A 21,165-nucleotide genomic window follows, 5' to 3' on the forward strand; every position below is an offset into this window, starting at 1 on the left:
CTTGCTTCTCCTGATAAGAAACAAGAGGTGCAAGCAAATCCTGGAAGACTGTGTTTCTAGGGCATCTAGATATTTGAAGTAACAACTTTTTGAAGACTTCATTTGTCCTTCCCATAACCATGTTCCTGAGATGTGATGTTTCAGAATTTTAGAAAGGCCTTGAATAGGGCTCCTGCATTGTGCAACCCTAATGTTCTCTTTGCAGGAGTATAAGATGAAGAGTAGATGTAATATCATGGCTGGATATTTTGTGGGCTACAGAGTCCTGGCGGGCCAATTTCATAGTGTCTACAGTGCAACTTGGTGATTTGTGCCATGCAAGTATCTGTTTGGTCCAAATGCCTGTTTTTTGGTTGTTGTTGCTCCTTCAATGCAAACTTCACTTAAGTGAATTGACTGCAAGCTTGAGGAGGAATTAGGAATGACAGGATGTATTGACTTATTGTTTTAATGGACTTCTTGTACAAAATGTGCTGGGATTAGAAATGAAAAGCTGGAAGGAGGTTGTACGATAGTGTTGACTTTGAATAAAATAAAATGATCAAGAAGCAAATGATTCCTTGATATATAACATGACCTTGATGTTAGAAATAATTGTGCTTGCTGCTTTCAGTTCTCTAGGTAGAAATTAAGAGGGGAAAAAAATAAAAAGATAACCAATATGTCCTTACGTAGATTCTGCTCCAGATTTTTGTATTCTAGTTGCATCATTTTAATCCAGTATAACTGTTTGAATAATTTTAATCAAATACAAGTTCTCTTGGTCTTCTTTCTTCACCATCTCTGACTTCATCTTCTTTTTCCTCCTTTGTGTCCTTCATCTTTTATCTGTGGTTGTTTGGCAGTTAGTCTGCACCTTGCTGGGAGCATGGCCATTTCACTGACAGGTACCGTCAGAAGGAGTGGCCACTGAACTCTTGAAGTTGCTTGGACTGGAGAGTGAGTAACATGAGTCTCTTTGTGCTTGTGAATGCTAGGATTGATGAAAGTTCTATTATTCTTCAGCTTGGCTTCGTTTTATCTGCTCCAAACTTTTATCTTTTTCTTCTTTTCTTGAAGATGATTATCAATATCACAATAAATGTATATTATTCAGACAAAAGCTGAGTAATGTGTTTCCTTCCACTTTTGTTTCTATTTGTTTCTGTAAGTTATTAATAAGTTCATTTACTACAAAGCAAATGAATAATCCATAACATAAAGGTCTTATCTTCCAAATGAATGATTGGTTGAATGAAATAAGAAATTTCATTTTTTAAAATTTATCTTGATTATTCTGATGAAGAGAGGCAATAGTCAGTGAGAAATAATATTCCACATTATTTTTGCGTCTAAAATTTAAAATATTAATAAGTTGTTCTCTTGGCCACATTGGCTACCTTATGTAGGATTCAGAAGGAGGAAAATAGGTATGATCGGTTGATTAAATCTAAAAAGATCACCAGCAGAAGTATATTATGTTATCTTCCTTTTACAGAACATGTTACAAGTTTTCTGCTTGTTGCTTTCCTGCAGGCATTTTGTACATTTGCTGATGGTTTGTTGTCCTTTGTTTAAGCCATTTAACACTTCTTTAATTATGCAAACTTATTGCTGGAATTTATTAGTTACACATACATAATTGTATTAAATTAGAGTAGAACCAGTCTCTCAGGTTATGGAGCAAGATGCTTTGGGTAAACTGTAAAGTAGAAGAGTTTAGAGAGGAGATAGTTGAAAGTTTTTTACTGATCTGATGATATCAGCAGACAAATAAAAGGAGAGGTTTATTGAATTTTGACTAAAAAAAAATATGCACAAGTATGCTTGTTTGCCTCTTTGCAACAGCACTGAAGTTAAACTCATTATAATAGTGTATGGAAGGTAATATTTAGTGATTCTTCACATTTATTAATATCATTGCATGTGAAGGTATAAAGGTAAACATTTTTCATCTCTTTCCTTAGTTTTTCCTGCAGGCTGTGAGGCTCCATATGCTCAGCTGATTTTAAAATCTTTGTACCTTATCTGAGCAACCCAATTGAGAGGTTTTTCATCAATATCTTTGATTACTTAGAAAATATACTTGGAAAGTTGAGATAATTTTATTTATTTATTTATTAAATTTATAAAGCTGTCTACCTGCTCATGACGACTCTAGGCAGCTTACAATCAATAAAAACACAATATAGAAAAAAAATTAACAACCCCCCCAAAAAAACCCCTCAATGACCCATCCTCCTGGTGACACGATTAAACAAGTCATTGATGGGCTCCCTTGCACCCTGGGTTCCCCAGGCCTGATGGCAAAAGCAAGTATTTAGGGCCTTCTGAAAGACTGTCAGAAGTGGGGCCCAGAAAATGTATATGCAGAAAATGCACATGAGACATAAAAATAAAATATACAAAGCATTAACCTTTCTTGTTGTATGTTAGTCTTTCCCAACTTGGAGTCCTCCAAATCTGTTTGGAACTATGCTGGGTGGAAATTTTGAGAATGCAGTCCAAATGCACATTTCAGACATAAACATCTTTATACTAGTTACTTTGAAGATAGAAATTGGTTAGGTACTTCTTTAATTATTAGGAAAATATTGTAAAATGTCTATAAAAGTTTGAAAAACTGAAAACTACTGTAGAAAAAGTATTCTTGTGCTAATGGTCTTCTATGATCTATTCAACATGTTTAGTTTCTACCATCAGGATACAAACAATATTTCTTTGTAAACGTGCATAGAATTAAAGAAGAACCATCAGCTGTCGTTTGTCCTGTGATTGATGTAATTGACTGGAACACCTTTGAATTCTTGGGAAATGCTGGAGAGCCGCAGATTGGTGGGTTTGACTGGAGACTGGTCTTTACGTGGCATGTGGTACCAGAACGGGAGCAGCAACACAGAAGATCCAAGACTGATGTTATCAGGTTAGATTGATTTTGAGTTCCATCTGAGATTATATTTTGATAAACCTGTTGGGATGAATAATGATCAAATTCAATACTGTCATGCTAGATTCTTGATGAATGTATCTTTTCTTTTATGTACTCTGAAAGCATATGCACCAAGACAAGTTCCTTGTGTATCCAATAAAAAATTCTATTCTATTCTATTCTATTCTATTCTATTCTATTCTATTCTATTCTATTCTATTCTATTCTATTCTATTCAGTTTAGTTGCTGCAGTACTGCTATTAATACCAGTAGTAATAGGCACTTCGGGTGCAATCCCCAAACATCTGGAGTGCCACTTGAAGACCATCGGCATTGATAAAATTACAAAAGTCAATTGCAAAAGGCAGCTTTATTTGGAACAGCTTACATCTTGCGACAATACTTTTAATACCATCAAACAACAACAATTACCTATCCCAAGTCCTTGGAAATAATTTGACAGGTGGCTAAAAATCCAGTTTAAACATCTGACAGACTGTGTGACAAACCAGAATAATACAGCTTTTTAACTATTACTTAAAAGAGAAAAAATCTGAAATTAATTAATTAGGCAATTTTCTTACTATATCTGGTTCAACAGGCTGGTTTCCTCTGCCTCGTTCTTTTTGGAATTTCCTACAAAAATCCTTTCCTTTACATTCTTATTCCTCTTCCCATTTGAAACAAATATAGAACCCATGCTGAACACTTTGTAGACCAGAACACTTTCTCATGAGAAACAACTTTACAAAGATTCCTTTCCCTGCTTCATGTTTATTGTATAGTTCTCTGCCTCATCTTGCTTTGGTGAGAGCATTTGTATTCTGATCACATTTGCTTTCCAGTAGTCTCCTGATGCTAAGAGTGACTTCAGCAACTTTTCCCTCAGGACATGATCTTTCAGTTTCTGCATTTCTTTCTTTCAAGTCTGATCTGTTCTGTTCCTGGTCTAAGTCCCTCAGCTCCTGTTCTGTTCTATTCAATGTTCTCAGCTGATGAAATGTTCAGTCTTCAGACTCAGGAGTATAATTCACCTCTGACACATCTATTGCGTTCATGCCAGGGTCTATCAAGATACCAATGCCCATAAGATATTAGATTTTGGAGAAACCATCCTATAGGCTAAAGATTTTCAGCCCTTTGATGTTGCGTTTCCAGGTGATTGCAGAACTCTTTAGCTAGGATCGTTTAATCACAAGACTAAATTTCTCATGACAATTGGTGTTTGCATTCAACATTGTAAAGTATTCATCAGCTAAAGTGGGTTCTCAGTAAACCTGGAGAAATCTGAAAAGAAACAATTCAGAATCTTCCAAGAGACTCTGCCTTAATGAATTCACCAATGAATGAGTTGGAAATTCATCTTTCAGTTTTTAAGATTCTTTATTTTCTCACAATACTAGCATATAAAATGACTTACTTTACCTGTAGAATTGTTAGTTCCTTGAACTGATGCAACTGTATATGCCTTGACAAAAAACAAGAAGGTGAATTTGTAACCCTAGGTAGAATGTTTACTAAAAATGGGGATATGAATGGACGTATCCCATCTTACATCTTAACATATGTAATATATTATGTGGCTAGAAAGATAGTCAATAGCATGTAGTCTGTTTTGAAGAAAGGATATTTGTCAAAATCACTGAGTAGAAAAATGTGCTTCTGTGCCACATTTTGTGGAATTGACAAAACAGTATACAGTATAAATCTATTTGTTAAATTAATAGCTGTCTTTTTGTCCTATGGCCTACTTTTGTCTTTATGTAAAAATGATTAAGCTACATGTAAGAAGCAAGTTATCTATCACAGTGGTAACCCAGGTCTGGGAGTCCCTTCCTACAATATTTACCCTATCATCCCTCTTCTCTGTTTCTGGGATCCCTGGATAAGAGTTTTTTGCAGGCATTTTTGTGCTGCTAGTACAAACCAACACTGTAATAATAAAGGATTGTAATTTGGTTAAATTCAGCCCAATAAGAATACTTATTATTGCAAGTAGACAGACAAAGAATGGGAGAGATAGAGGATGGAAACAAAAATAAAACTGAGGTATAAAAATAAAGGAAGTGTACGGCTTGATTATATTATATTTTCTTTGCCAATTTTGTCTTACAATCCTGTCAGGGCCTTGCAGAATTGGGTTTAAATCTCAGGAAAAATTTACTTCTCAATTTTTTTTTTTTTAAGGGAGTGAAGTTACTATGCAAAGCAAGCTGAATCCCAGTTTCAACCCACAGTTTCCTGCTAACCAGCAGTAAAACTTTATTATTTAATTTCAATTTATTCACCCCAATATAGTTGGTAATTGAATGTATGCAGCATTCAATGGAATTGAGTAAAAGCTCTACGCTCCCTTCAGTCAACTAAAGACTTATGAGACTTTGAACAATTTATTGGAAAAAATAACTGCTTGACATGACTGATTGGAATTCTTTCTTTTAAGCCAATTCCTGGGGGTAGCAGCTATGTTTTACTCTTTTTGTATTGTTGCATAACAGTATTTTCCCTGAGGTTTAGAATTAAATTGAACAAAAATAGTTTTCAGAGGTTTGCAAAGGTATTTTGGGACACTTATCTATGAACAGATCTACTAATGATTAAACAGCCTAACTTTTCAGTTTATGTGACAGGTTAGTTAACAAATGTTCTGTCAGTTTTTTTTCAGACATTTCTGGAAACATAAAGGAGAAAGGTAGCCTTGCTCCAAACATTGTCATTCGTGGAATTTCATATGTATATAGAGATAGTAGGAAGTTCTTGTAAATTTTAGTAATAAAAGTTGTTAAAATCAATCAAATTATCCTAATCAAACATTGGTAACTGAAGATTAAAACTCATTGTAAAATAATTTGTAAAATTAGTTTTTAAAATGGTATTTCCTTGTTGGGAGGATAACAGTACACAATTTTTGTGCCTGAACACTGTTCTGTTAATAATTGCTTACTGCTGATAAGCTCTAATTTAATTTTGCCCTTCTTTAGTTCACCTTATTTGAATGCATAGGGTTTTTTTCCTGCAGCATCAGTACAGCTTATAGAAAATAATTTATTTTCTTTCATGCTTTAAAAATATAGTTTATTTATGAAATAGGTCAATAACGTGAAAAGTAATTAAGCCTATATTGTAGACCAGTGATGGTGAACCTTTTAGACACTGAGTGCCCAAACTGCATGTGCGTGCATGCCCAAACAGAAAGGTGCACGCAGGCATGAATGTGTACGAACAGCAGAGACCCGAAAACCAGCTGGCTGGCGGGAGTCGGGGCATCCCAACATTAGCAGTGTGCAAGAGGGAAGATCTTTTTCTTTCATGAGTTTCTGTTTTGTCATTTGCAGGGAAACAGAAGCTCATGAAAGAAATGTCACGAAGATCTGACCTGGGGCAACAGCGCGTGTGCCAACAGAGAGGGCTGTGCGTGCCACCTCTGGTACGCATGCCATAGGTTCACCATCACAGTTATAGACAGAAAAATATAATTTTAAGTCTAAAACTTAGGTATCATTTTCTACAACTGCTTGGTTTAATAGATCTAGTTAAATACAAGTAAAAGTGTTACTCAAAATGTGTGGCTTCTAGGTGTAAAATATATGAGTCAAAAGCAAAATGTATTAGGGTTCACTTCTTATAGATTAGAGATGGGCTATTATATGTGGCCCCAGCCTTATTTTTGTGGCACCTATGAGCTCCCAGAAGTTCACAGAAGTTCTTTGTTCAAATTTCATAAAATAAATAAAAATAGAACTTCATCCAGAACCTACCTGTCAGCTCTCTCGGGCAAGAAGCACACCAATGAATACTAATGCTATCTTTATTGTAAGGTTATATTATTAGAATCTTGCATGCTTGAAAGTATTCATTCTATATTTTCCTTTTATTTGCCAGAAAACTATAAAGGACTTCTTCTAAAACATTTCCCAGGCTTCTTTTTGAGAGACTGAGATATCTTTTACAGTTGTTTATTATGCAACTCTTCTTCCTGTCTCCCCAGGTCATTCCCCCTACTATTACACCATTATAAACCTAAGCAAAACAAAAGCCAAAAACTGAAGTTCGTCTTCCACTTGTAACATTGCCCTTTCACTTCCATGTCTATTTCTGAACTTTGAGGTTCCCCAAAATAGAGAAAACAATTGTAGCCCTTGACTGAGAGAAGTCTTTGACTCTGTTTTTTTAAAAAAATGTCTATAATCAGAAATTATTTGTAAAACAACAAATGGATAATTCTGTAAGGTATCCTACCTCTCACAATGTTATAGCTTAAAGATAAATGCACTTCTGTAATTAAGTAGGAATACATAGAAATTTAATCTTAGATGTGACAAAATTGTCAGTTTTTGAGCTATATTTTACTGATTAATCTTAAATGACTTTTCATTTCCTATCCAAAATCTCTCCTTGTTTCAGTGAATAGAATATAACTTTAAAGGAATAGAAGTGGGGTGTTTCTTAATCTAAAACTGTTGGCACATTTACAGCCTTTGGAAGACTGGATTTTTGCCAATCTTATTCAGAAGCAGATTAATAATTAAATAGATGTTTTCCTTGAATAACTTAAGGAATGGGAAGAGATAACACTTTATGGGACTAGAAATATTATTTTTCAGGTAAGGTGTTTCTGCGGAATATATTCTGCAGCTGAATTGCTTACATGCTCCAACCTGGTGAGGAACATTAATAATTTTTGAAGAATAATGCTGTGTAACCACATAATTGTAAATAAAATATTTAACAGTATAGGAAACAGCATTGATAAAAATTAAATAGCAGCAAAGATAAACCTTTTAAATATTTTGTTCAAATTTTGTCTCAGTTTCTTTTTGTTCTATCAATGTCGTAATTCAAATAGATTCTAGCTACAAAGTTTCAAACTGTCGTGTCCCACTCCTCCGCTGACGGCCGGGTCAGGGAAATCCGAATCAGGCTTGCCTCTGCAGCTCTGCCCAAAGTCCTAGCAAAGTCCTCAGAGCAGGCAGGAGACCAGTAAGTGACTTCAGCAAGATAAGTTCGACTTTGCCTGACTCAGAGACTGCCAGAAAGCAGATCCTTTATATAGGCCATGGGGTGTGGCTCCATGATTCAGCACTCATTAAGGCCTGCCCCTCCCTTCCTTCTGTTGCCTCCGCCTATCCAATCTTCTGATGCGAGGGTCACTCCAATCAGCTGTTGTTGGAAGTAAACTTTCCTCAGGCTCACATGCTGTGGAGGAGGGGGAGGGGTCTAGCTGCTCCGTTTGCCTGGGCATGGAGCCAGGGCTGGGGCCGGGGGATGCTCCCTCCTCTGCAGCCTGCTTGGGCATGGAGCCAGGGCTGGGACCGGGAGGTGCCCCCTCCTCTGCAGCTTGTCTGGGCATGGAGCCAGAACTGGGGCCAGGAGGCATACATTCCTCCGTGTTCGGGAGCAGATAAGCAGACCCCAGCTGCGGTGAGAGCGGACAAGACACAACACAAACATTGTATTTCTCTTAAATATTATGTGTGTGTATGCGTGGGTGTGCCCCTTGATTTGTACAGATCCACAGTGCAGATCCCCCCCCCCAAAAGCAGTAAATGGATATGCTGGGATGTTGAGGCAACAAGATGAAAAGCAAACTTGACAGGACAAAGGCACACCCACATTCACGCCTAGATATGGCAGTAGGGCAGGAAAAGTGGCTTTACTTCTTCCTTATTCCATTGGTAGGCTGTCTTGTCTATGGATGGTCAGGATGATAAGCTCCCTTTTTGAAAGAATTAAGTTGTGTGATTTTTTTTGTTTGGCCACTGCAACCATTCAATGCGATATTTTGCCCAAAAAGTTACTTCATGGGCAGGGTCTGATAAGATGCTATGTGACACCCTTCTTGTCTGTGGATATTGATGTAGATAGGATACTTTCTAGCATTTTTTAAATTAGATTTATATCTTGCCTTTGTTTTATGTAGACTTCAAGGCAACATACACAATGCCTCCTATTTTCCCTGCAACAATAACCCTCTGAGATGGGCTAGTCTGAGAGAGACTGACTCACTGCCCTTGTGCTTTGTACTTCCGCCCTTCCTGTTTCCTTTAGAGAACAAGAGAGTAGGAGGGTGTCTGCCCCACTCTGTGAATAAGGTAATGCCAGCAGACTTCAAAAAGCCTGTGGTATTATTTTTATTATTTATTAACATATTCTTGTTCTTAAATTATATAACTTATGCCATTTGCAGGGAACAAGTTAATAGTCCTTCTACCCAAAACAAGAAAATCTCAGACTGAGGAAAGTTACAAGGAGTAATAAGATAGTGAAAGTGTTAGCCACAAAGGATGTTAAATAAAGCAGTTTTTAGATAGTGGCTAGAATAATGTAGCTGCTTCAAATATGTGTCTATGGAGATTCTCAGTCATCCCAGATCATGGTGTCCCAAAGATGTTTTTTCAAGAGGCAACTGTGCTTCCTTGTTTTTCTTTGAAGATGTTTCACTTCTCATTCAAGAAGCTTCTTCAGTCAGAGCTGAAGAAACTTCTTGGAGAAGTAAAATATCTTCAGTGAAAAATAAGAAAGTCCAGTTGCCTCTTGAAAAAGCACCTTTGAGGCAGCTTCAGATAGGGTTTCTTCTGTTGATAGGATTATGATGAGGACCTGCAGTCCTTCCCCTCTTGCCTTCAACTCTCTCGCTGATCAATAAACTGATTTGTGTTTCAGTTTAAATGAACTCAAAATGTTATCTAGACTTACATATTATATCATTGCATTATACATATTCATTAACTGTCTTTTTGGAGAAATAATGGGTAATAAGCAAAAGCTAGCTTGTGGTTGACAATTAAGATTTTTAAAAATTAAGGCTAAAACAGACAGAATAATTAGCAATAAAAGTTAGGCTAGAATTTTGGAACATTTCTGACTTCCAAAAAGGGTCTTGAGTTCAAAATAAATGAAGACTGTATGAAGAATTGCCAAATATTTCATATAGAAAGAATGGCAGGCTTGGGGAGTCCATAGAAGCAGAAAAGTAATGCATCTTTCTTCATTCCTAACCATTGACCCTGCTTTGTAGGGCTGTGGAGAGTTGTAGTTCAGCAACATCAAAAGCATAACAGATTTTCCATCCAAATCCTATTTGAACATAATTATTGCTTTAACTTTCTTCATATGATTTGTAAATTTCTGTAATCTTGATAGCATTTCAAGATCTCACTGGGACTGATGTTCAAGTCTGCTTTCAATTTTTGCAAAGATCAAAATAAAACAGATTTATTCGTTCTCCTATTTTTTTATCCTCATTGTGTCTTTTTTAAAAGGTACATAAAATACTATTTTCGTCTTTTTTCCTTGTATGATTAATATGATTCATAAGTCTAATAAGATTGTAGGTTAAGTTTCCCACTAACTCATAATATGCACATTGAAGCATTCTAATTCCATTTAACTTCATAAAGCTTTTGTAAAAATTACTTTGTAGCTTTATTAAAAACGTATACCATAAATTTCTATAAAATAAAAAAACCATAACTTTATGTGCAATCATGAAAACAAATGATTATTTTAGTGGTTGGTAATAAGAATGGATAATCCATATATATACAATACAATCTATTGCTTGACAGTACAGTACTTTATCTCTTGTGGTATAAATTATGAGGTTTATAATAAATTACACAAATTATGCACTGATTATAATTTATAGTAGGAATGATAATTGCTGAATAGTTGCTGAATAGTTAACACATCAATTATAAATTTTAATGGGATGTCTGAGCTTGCTCATAATGATATATTTCATGAACAATTGTAACTTTTGTTAAAGTCAGAGTCAGCATAATACTCAACTTCTGCCTGTTTGGATATTTAGTTTTGGTTGCAGTGAGTGCTGAAAATTCATTTTCAAAAATAAATGTTGAAGAAAAAGGTAGACGGCTTTAGCTGTTGTTTAAATTGAAAGCATATTGTCTTTCAGTACTGCATTATTTATTTATTAAATTTATATGTCCCCCATATTCTGATAGGACAACTTTGAGCTGCTTATAGAACATAAAAAAATAAACACAAAAGCAATTAAATTTTTTTAAAGTTCACACATTTAAAATTTTAAGTTATGCAAGAAACCAGAAGCAAGAAAACGGAACAGGGTTAAGGTCTTCTCATCCCTCCAACCACCTCCAGTGGTGAGCATCCTCCTTGTGACCCCAAGCCAACCCACAAAAGCAAGTTTTAATACTCTCCCAGAAGGCCAAAAGAGTGAGAACAGTTCTCACTTCTAGTGGTAGTATGTTCCATGGAGTTGGGACCTCTGAGAAAAAGACTTCTTGACCCCAGTGCCAAAATTCTTTAGCAGATGTAGTCTGTAGCAGACCTCTTCTGCTGGCATGAGTGGAGTGGGGTAATCTCATTTTGGTGAGGGGTAAAATCTTTAAAATCTTTAACTTCTCAAGGAAACATTGTTCTTTTACAGAAAATAGTTTTAAGAAAGACTTTTTCCGAGGAATGGGAATATAAATAAGTAATAAATTAATTCATATACTTCACATAGTATGACTGTTCCTTCTTCAGTTTTCTGTACGTTTTCTCTTTTTAATGTGTGTCTGCTTCATTTAACTTGTAATTTAAGATATGCATTTCTAGTTGCACTTTTACCAAAGCCTGCCAAATCATTGCTATCATGTTACTGCTTATTAATTGCCCATGAAAATGCCGTGTTTACTTTCTCCTAATTTGCTTGGAGGAATATTGGAATTTTAATATATTCACTTTTCCTGATATTCACCAATGGTGAATGGTAGCTACAACATGCCTTCTCTCCCAGATCTAATGGGGCAGGCTGATGTAATTTGACAATGGATTAATAAATTGTAGTCTTTTGATTGTTACTGAGCTACTGCACCCACAAAAATCTAGTCAGTATGTGAAGACTTCCTATGGCAGCCATGGTGAGCTGACACACTGCTTATTAGTAGAACAATGTTTGCTAAGAAATTGTGGCTGAATGCTGGATCTGGACTAATGAAACTTCTCCAGAAGGAGAGACTGTAAAAAGTATCCATGTGACTTCTGGACAACTGCTCCTTGTGAATAGATTCTGGATATTGTCATTTTATGGTCAGTTTATGAATGGAATGACTGGAATTTGGGATTTCATGAAGCTCACATTCACAAAGCAGCTTTTTACAGATAACTTTTTCAGTTTTACCCAAACCCCATTTCTTAAGCACTCTTGCATTATTATTATTTTATTGCATATTATAAAAATAATAATATTAAGACCTTTCAGACTGGCAAGGTTTTTCTCTATCAGTGAGTTCCTCTGCCTTTGAGGATAATGATATGAATTTTATTTTAAAAGGTTTGAAATATGACCTTTTTGACTATATAGGTAAAGGGTTCTTAGTATATAGATTTTAGAAAAGTTAACAGATTTAGGAGCCAAAGGCAGGGGTGAAATGGACCGGGTTGCTCCATCCAGTAGCGATGGCGGCGTGTGGTTCAGAGAACCGGTAGCAAAAATTTCTGGGGCCCCCTCATGCCCAGCTGAGCCACGCGATCATCAGAGGTTTTTTTTTTTAACTTTTAAAAGCATTTTTTCTTTGGCTGAAGAGGTTGTAGAACAATGCTTTTAAAAGCATTTTTCTTTGGCTGAAAAATGCTTTTAAAAGGCTCCTCTGGTGATCCCAGCTGAGTTGCCTGATCATCAAAGGCTTTTAAAAGTAAAAAAAAAAGTTGGCCATGCCCACAGAACCGGTAGCAAAAATTTCTGGGGCCCCCTCATGCCCAGCTGAGCCACGCGATCATCAGAGGGTTTTTTTTTAACTTTTAAAAGCATTTTTTCTTTGGCTGAAAAAATGCTTTTAAAAGTTAAAAAAAAGCCTCTGGAGATCGCACAGCTCAGCTGGGATTGTCAGAACCTTTTAAAAGCATTTTTTCTACAACCTCTTTGGCCAAAGAGGTTGTAAAAAAATGCTTTTAAAAGGCTCCTCTGGTGATCCCAGCTGAGTTGCCTGATCATCAAAGGCTTTTAAAAGCATTTTTTAATAACCTCTTTGGCCGAAGAGGTTGTAGAAACAATGCTTTTAAAAGTAAAAAAAAAAAAAAGTTGGCCATGCCCACCCAGTCACATTACCCCCCCACCAAGCCATGCCCACAGAACCGATAGTAACAAATTTTACATTTCACCCCTGGCCAAAGGGATTTGGAATTGTCACCTTGAATTAATAAGAAATTTTCTCATGGGAATATGGTGATACTTGAACATTGGAGGAGTCAAAGGATAAGGATAAAAAAATGGAGCTGAAATCTTTATTACAAGTTTTTCATTTTTTCACTAAGCTTCATGACAGTGGATGAATTTATTGACAAAATGGACAGAGCATGTTGCAATGAAATTATAGAATATATTTTTAAAGATTTGAAAGACTTTTTCTTGAAACAGGATGAATAGCAAGCTAGCTCCAGTACTTTTTTTTGAAGGAGTTACAGAACATTTTTAAAAACCTAGAGAAGGAATACAAGGTTAGCTTTTTCGACCAAGGCTAAATAAAGAAATTAATTATATTTTTTTGCCAACTAGGAATAATTGATGAAGCATTTTGATTCTGGGGTTTTTTTAGTTACTAAATGAGCTCGGGGAAAAAGAGAGATTATGTGCTATTTAGAGACGGTGCTAAATTAACTAAAATTGTTTTTACTTGTTAGCATAAAGGAGGAAGTTACTTACTTCTTTCTTTGTCTTTTCTTTTTTCTTTCTCACAATTTTTTTTAAAAAAATGTTGTATTTTGTGTGGTTTGTATTGGCTTTTAATCTTTACAATATCTCAGGATGCTAGGAGATGTTCAGCAATATTTTGAAGGTCACAGTTTCTTCACTTTTGCTTTATTGATTTCAAATATTAAACAATTTAGATTTACTAATTGAAAAATAAATCAAAGCTTGCTAAACAATTCTAGCATTGTGTTTCTTATTTACTTTAATTAATTCATTAATTTCCTGACCATCTTGCTGCAAAGGGATTTCACAATGATTTTTGACCAAAGTTTGTCTTGTCTGGCTTCCTTCCTGTTTTCTGAGTAAAATTTGACTACAGCATTTGTTATTTCATTCTGAGCTACAGAGCAATTTTTTAAAAAAAAATTTAATATAAAAAATTTTTATTTCCATTTTCCAACATCATATTTATGTACAATCTGTTATCCATCATTAATCATTAATTTTTATTTATTGCTGATTCGGCCTGCCCGACAGCCACTTCCTTTCTTCACAACCTCCCTCTACCCTCTACTACTTTCCCCTCCTTCATCTCCTTCACTTTACTACTTCCTCTCCTCCTTCTCCACTCCTCCCTTCTTCCACCCTTTCTAACCTTCTTATTCCCCTCCTCCTTCTCATCTCTTTCCTACCTATTTTCTTCCCTCCTACTACTCCTCTCTCCCTTTATTTCTGAAATGGCAGTCGGGTAGCTCCAATATCATTTCAAATTTTAATTTAATATCTTCAATCATTACTGTGCATTAATAACCAATCCATGTATCATTTTTCCCCCCTCTCCCCTCCTCCCCCCTTCCCCCCCGGACTTCCCACAGCAAATACCGGGTATTATGATCAACAATCACAAGCTAAAATATACAAAATATACATAAACTCCCACCCCTCTCTAAAACTTTAAATCCCCTCACAATAAAAATAAAGAGATAAGAAAGAATAAGAAAAAAGAAAAGGAACAATACCAATACAATCTTCCCTTCACATATTACTTCTTCTTACAGTCCATTTTTAAAATTAGTCCATCTTCTCAAATTCAAATTTTCTCCACTTGTATATTCCTTCAAATTTCATAAGTCCATTTCTTAAATTACAGTCCATCTTCTCGAGCTCAAATTTTCATCACTTATATATTTCTTCAATTGTCATAACATTTAATGTCCAATCTTCCACTATTACTCCATCAGTCAAATATCATTACAAATAAAGTCTCTCAGATACAATATTTCCAACTTAACTTCATAACTTTTGCTGTCTATAAACTTATATCCAAAGAGTATCAATTAAAATGAATAATCATTTAAGTTACATCCACAATATAACAGTAAACAATTAACATCATTACATCCACATTATCTAAATTCATAAATTTTACTTTCCATCCTTCACCATTAAATGGTATCATCCCATAGGTTTATACCTTACAAATAACAAATAACAAAAATCCTATAATTTATATCCTAAACAAATCAATTCTAGAAATTAACCATAATCATCATATTCACATTCCTCCGCTCTCCTATTCTATTTTCCATCATCTCCAAACCAGTTAACTTAGCATCTAACAACAAAGGATTCCCACTCTTTAAAACATTAATATAGAAATGTCTTGCTTTCATTACTAAGAAAATACTTTCTACCTCTAAAATTCACTGACAAACCCATTGGAACTTCCCATCTAAAATATATCTGATGTTTCTTAAACTCATCCACTAAAAAAGCAAATTCTCTTCTCTTTCTTAACATTTTAGGAGGAATTTCCTTCATCATTTTTATATCTTGTCCCAATATTTGAAATTTATTTTTATAAAAGGGTTGCAAGATTTCATACCTAACTTTTTTAGTTGTAAAATAAATAACCACATCCCTCGGTAATCTATTTTGTCTTGCCCACCAAGAATTAACATGATAAATTCTTTCAATATTAATCTCAAAGTCTTCTGGCTCCACACCCTTTATCTGAGCAAAAGCTTGCGGAAAAATCTCTTTTAAATTTTCCTTCCTACTTTCCTTCAACCCCCTCACTCTTATGGCATATTCCATTAATCTATATTGTAATATTACTCTTTCTTCATCTGCCCTATCTACCTTTGCCTGTATATCTTCCATCTTATTATCTAAGTTCCAATTGTTTTGATTCTTTTGAATTTCCTCTATTTTCCTTTGCAACTCTAAATTAACTTTATTAAGTTCTTCCAAACTATCCTCCATCTGAATACAAGACCTTAATATTTGTGAAATTGCATCCTTTACCATTTTCATTGCCCTCTTCTGCTCTTCCACCACTTCCTTAAAATCCAACATCTCTTTCTCTATTTCATCAAATTTTTGATCTATTTCTGAAAAACGAGTCTCCAGAAACTCCTGTAAAAAATTTCTTAATTCCTCTTTGATGTCTTCTTTTAATTTTCATATCTGAACTGAAGAAATTTCAAAGTTTTTAGTGGCTTTTGGTACTATTTGCTTAAAAGCCATTTTTTAAAATATATAACCTACCCAGTAACAAAAAGGAGTTAAAAAGGAAAGATTCAAAAGACTTTTCTTCTAAATCACTATAATCCCAAAGAAGAAGAAGAAATATAAATCATAAAATTCTCATTTCTTCCATTTAGTCAGTATCTTCTTGTATATCTCCTAGTTCCACACTTTCATTTCCAATACACAAATCACCATTTGCTTGTATTCCACAAAACACCATTTGCTTTCTTCTCTCCTATCTTCGCAACAAATGTATCCTCTATTAGGGGCTTGCAGGCTTCTTGCAAACAAATGCTAGAACTCCAGTTTCCGCTCTATCCGCGTTACAATCCATCACAAATCCATTTCTGCCGCGGAGATTGGACGCTATGTTTTTTTCTGCCAAAAGGCAGATGCCCTCCGAGTCCGGAGCTTCTTTCAGGCTTTAGAAGGAGCACTCCCCTCAAGCCTCCAGAAACTTTTCTGGGGCTTCTCTGGGTGGCTCAACTTCATCTCTCTGTTGTGTCTTGTCCGCTCTCACCGCAGCCGGGGTCTGCTTATCTGCTCCCGAACACGGAGGAATGTATGCCTCCCGGCCCCAGTTCTGGCTCCATGCCCAGACAAGCTGCAGAGGAGGGGGCACCTCCCGGTCCCAGCCCTGGCTCCATGCCCAAGCAGGCTGCAGAGGAGGGAGCATCCCCCGGCCCCAGCCCTGGCTCCATGCCCAGGCAAACGGAGCAGCTAGACCCCTCCCCCTCCTCCACAGCATGTGAGCCTAAGGAAAGTTTACTTCCAACAGCTGATTGGAGTGACCCTCGCATCAGAAGATTGGATAGGCGGAGGCAACAGAAGGAAGGGAGGGGCAGGCCTTAATGAGTGCTGAGTCATGGAGCCACACCCCATGGCCTATATAAAGGATCTGCTTTCTGGCAGTCTCTGAGTCAGGCAAAGTCGAACTTATCTTGCTGAAGTCACTTACTGGTCTCCTGCCTGCTCTGAGGACTTTGCTAGGACTTTGGGCAGAGCTGCAGAGGCAAGCCTGATTCGGATTTCCCTGACCCGGCCGTCAGCGGAGGAGTGGGACACGACACTCTCTCTCTTTGCCCGAGGGGGAGATTTTCAAGCTGCTGGACAGCTGATTTGCGCTGTCCTGGCAGCTCTACAGACTACGGGGTTAGCGGTCTAAAAAAGACCGCCATCACCGAAGCGGAGCCAAACCGGAAGCCAAATTTTGTTAAATAGATGTATTCTTCATATTATACTGCTAAGGATGATATTTATACGTGGATTCACATGTGATACTAACTTAGTAAGAAGATTTGGTTTGTCAATTAATTCTGGAGTTGTTTTCCTCTGTTAGATCTCCAACTATGGCTGGTGGACTCTTTGCTGTGAACAAGAATTATTTTAACTATCTTGGCTCATACGACACAGGAATGGAAGTCTGGGGAGGGGAAAACCTTGAATTTTCATTTCGGGTAAGTAATGATTTTGGGAGTCTTGCTAGGATCTTGAGTCACAGTGGCGCAGTGGTTAGAAGTAGCAGGCTACTTCTGCTGATCACCGGCTGCCAGCAGTTTGGCAGATTGAATCTCACCAGGCTCAAGGTTGATTCAGCCTTCCATCCTTCTGAGTTCAGTAAAATGAGGACCCAGATTGTTGGGGGCAATATGCTGACTCTGTAAAACTGCTTAGAGAGGGCTATGAAGCGGTATTTAAGTCTAAGTACTAGTGCTAAGTGCTATTGTTATCTTCCTAGAACCCATCCCCCTTCATATTGTCTCACTTTGTTCTTTTCTTTGAAAGAAATATTTTCAAAGAAAATAATCTGTGATATAGTCAGTATGTTAATAAAACAGTTCCTTATTATGATGAATTTCAAGTTTGATTCAAGTATTTATTCTTCCTCCGTTACCGGGCATTAAGCAGCCATAACATCTTATTTTAGTAGTCCAAATGTTTCATTGGGTATTTGCTGATCAGCCAAACTCTATGATAGATACATATGATCCATCTTTAATATTAATGGGATAGTATAATGTATACTTACTTTTACATAATGTAACATCCAGAAACAAGAGTTTGTAATTCATCACAATTACAACCTCATTTAGGTAGTGTGAAAATTAATCAAGCTTGACCTAGATAAATAATTTAGGTTTATGGCAAAATATTTTCTAATCCCCAGACTTAAGAGTAGACAACATAAAAGAATCAGAATACCAGCGTTAAATGTTTTGAACTTGAGGTTCTTTTCTCCTACAATTATGGGGGGAAATGCAAAAAACCAGTATTGCCAATTTTCCAGGCTTCTTGAAAACTTATGCAGGAAAGTCTTTTAAAACTTTCAGTTTCTACTTGCATCTACCTTAAGCCTCGATATCCACAAATTTAGTCCTCAGATATTGAGGCAAATGTTTATCTGGGTGTTTTCTCTTCTGGAATTTGCAACATGGAGTGCTTAAGAAATTGTATTTCATCTTGTTTCAAAGAAAAACTAATACATGTTGTAATTCTTCAGTCTGTTGCAAGTTTAATTGGATGCTTTTTGATAATAGCTAATTGCATCCAATGCAAGCATTAGCTAATAAATATTTAATATTATAAAATGCCTGGTAACTTCTCTTATCTCCTTTATCTGAAGTCTCCTATTAATGTGTATGTGCAATTCTGACCACAACGTTAGTGTTTAGTGACCTTTCAAAATTACAATAGTGCGAAAAGTGACATTACCACCAGTCCTTTAACTTCCAAATGTCACAATTTCCCTTTGGCTACGGAGTCTCCATTCAGGTGCTTCGTAATTGGCATGCATTTATGATTGTTGCAATGTCCCCTTGGTCACTTGATTGCCATTTGTGAGCTTCACTGCTATTTCTTGAGCTTCCCTCAAGAAAAATCAATGGAGAAGCCAACAGTAAAATCACCAGTTATGGTCATGTGATTTCTTGCTTAACAACTCCAACAGAATTCATGTTCTCTGCAGTCATGTGATTCTTCACTTAACAACTACATAGCTTAGTGACACAGTTGTTGGTCCCAGTTGTAGTTTTTAAAGTGAGGACTATCAATGATTTTGCGTGTGGCTCCTAAATTTCCCTTTCAAGGCTAGCTTTAATTGTGTTAAAAGCAACATGTATATAGATAATCCTTGCTAACCAAGCATTCATTCAACGTCTATTCAGGGTTGCAATTGTGCTGAACAAGAAGTACTGTATTTATGACCAGTCTTTGAAATTTCACCCATCACTGTACCTCCACAGTCATTTAATTTCAATTCAGGCACTTGACACCTGGCTTGTGCTTACAATAGTTGCAGTGTCTTCCCCATGGTATGGGATCACCATTAGCAGTTTTCCCTGCCAGCTTCCCACAAGTAAAATTAATGGGGAAACTGGCAGGGAAGGTCACAAGTCATTTTGTGCCATCCATTCTCTGGCCTTCTGCTTTCGTGCACAGCCTGTGTCAGGCCTCTCAATCCCTCCCCTGGCTCCCATCATAACATTTTTCCACCTCACTGTGGCAGCCCCTCCCTCCCCCCTCTGTACTTGGTACCATGTCACTTCTCACTTACCAACAGCAACCTGGGCTCCTAGGTTTGTCATTATTACACAATGCGGTCACATAATGTCATGTTTTATGATTGCATTACTTAATGATGGCAATCCTGATCCCAATTGCTGTCTTAATTTAAGGGCTACCTGTGTTACATATTTCACTTAAAAGCTGACATGTACAAAACTCAGGAGGAAAAAAATTCCAAGTATAGGATATATCAACATGAAATACAATCAACATTGTTCATGGTATATTCTGGACAGCGCATGGGTTAATCAATTTTCAAATAAAGGAATAATTAGTTGAGAGCGTTGATACATGATACTTTTGACTGTGTTCAAATGCATAAGATGTCTCCAAAGTATTGCTTGAGTTGATGAAGTAGGAGCAGGATTAGTTTTCCAGACCATAGAGATAAAGAACTTTCTTCAGCAGCTACTACATGGGTGAAGGCATTTCACAACAACGCACAGTAGTGCATATATAACAGATCTGCTTTCTGATTTTGTTCTTAGATCTGGCAATGTGGAGGAAGTCTTGAAATCCATCCTTGTTCTCACGTAGGGCATGTTTTTCCAAAGCAAGCTCCATATTCACGTGCAAAAGCTTTAGCTAACTCTGTTCGGGCTGCCGAAGTATGGATGGATTCGTACAAAGAACTTTACTACCACAGAAATCCACATGCACGCTTGGTAAGTTTGCTGTAGGCATAAGTATAGAAGATAAAATAAATTTCTCGAAAAGCTGAGAGCCTAAGTTTAGATTCTCAGAAAATAAAGGGATGAGCCTAAAAATATAACAAGAAAACACATGCAAATGCTGAAATTTTGCAGGATGAGTGCAGAAAAATATAGGCAGAATAGTTTATATGCTTATGTTTTGGAGTAACTCAGGCCAGCAATTTCTAGCACTTATAGTTTTAAAAGTAAGTTTATATATGGAAGAAAATACAGTTCCTAAACATTTTGAAGTTGGTCAGATAGGTATAGTTTCCAAGGCTGATTTTGCAAAATTCAGATGAATTATAATAGGGCAGAATAAATGTTGCAAAATAAAAGTATAAAATTTGTGTAGGTAACTTAATTTATAAAAATACATTTCTTAGCATTCTGTATTAATTTGATTTGCTTTAATTCATTTTTTCCTCCACATTACATACTGAACACTGAAAAGTTATTAGTCTTTTCAACTGAGGTTGTAATATTTCAGAGGAATACATATATTAAAAATGTTGCCCATTTGAACTAGAATATTCTTCATGAATAACAAGGCTGTTTGTATATAGAAAATGTTTTGGGCCTCACACTAGGATGCTGTAGTTACTTTCTGTTGTTTTTCAGATTTTTGCACATTGGAAAAAATTATGCCTGCCTTATGAATTGCATCAACTTTAATGATTCAAATACTTAAAGCATCATCATTTTGAATGCTCTCTTGGAAGCCTGAAAAATGATAGGTTTTTTTTAATGAAGAGCATGCAGGCACAGTAACATAAATAATTGGATAGGAATATTATAATTCTAATAAGTG

The 21,165-nt window shown here is 36.2% G+C and overlaps 1 protein-coding gene across 3 annotated transcripts in view; it reads left to right on the top strand.

Moving 5' to 3' along the window:
- The window catches only part of GALNT12 (polypeptide N-acetylgalactosaminyltransferase 12), a 39,478-nt gene that overhangs the window by 7,043 nt on the left and 11,270 nt on the right, over positions 1–21,165 (top strand). For all 3 annotated transcript variants that reach the window (XM_058177374.1, XM_058177373.1, XM_058177375.1), the window contains exons 4-6: positions 2,717–2,902; positions 17,438–17,555; positions 20,151–20,327. In XM_058177374.1, coding sequence (XP_058033357.1) covers positions 2,717–2,902; positions 17,438–17,555; positions 20,151–20,327 — 481 coding nt within the window. The remainder of the gene's footprint in view (positions 1–2,716; positions 2,903–17,437; positions 17,556–20,150; positions 20,328–21,165) is intronic.

Source organism: Ahaetulla prasina, chromosome 3 (assembly GCF_028640845.1).
Source record: "Ahaetulla prasina isolate Xishuangbanna chromosome 3, ASM2864084v1, whole genome shotgun sequence".
Lineage (NCBI taxonomy): Eukaryota > Metazoa > Chordata > Lepidosauria > Squamata > Colubridae > Ahaetulla > Ahaetulla prasina.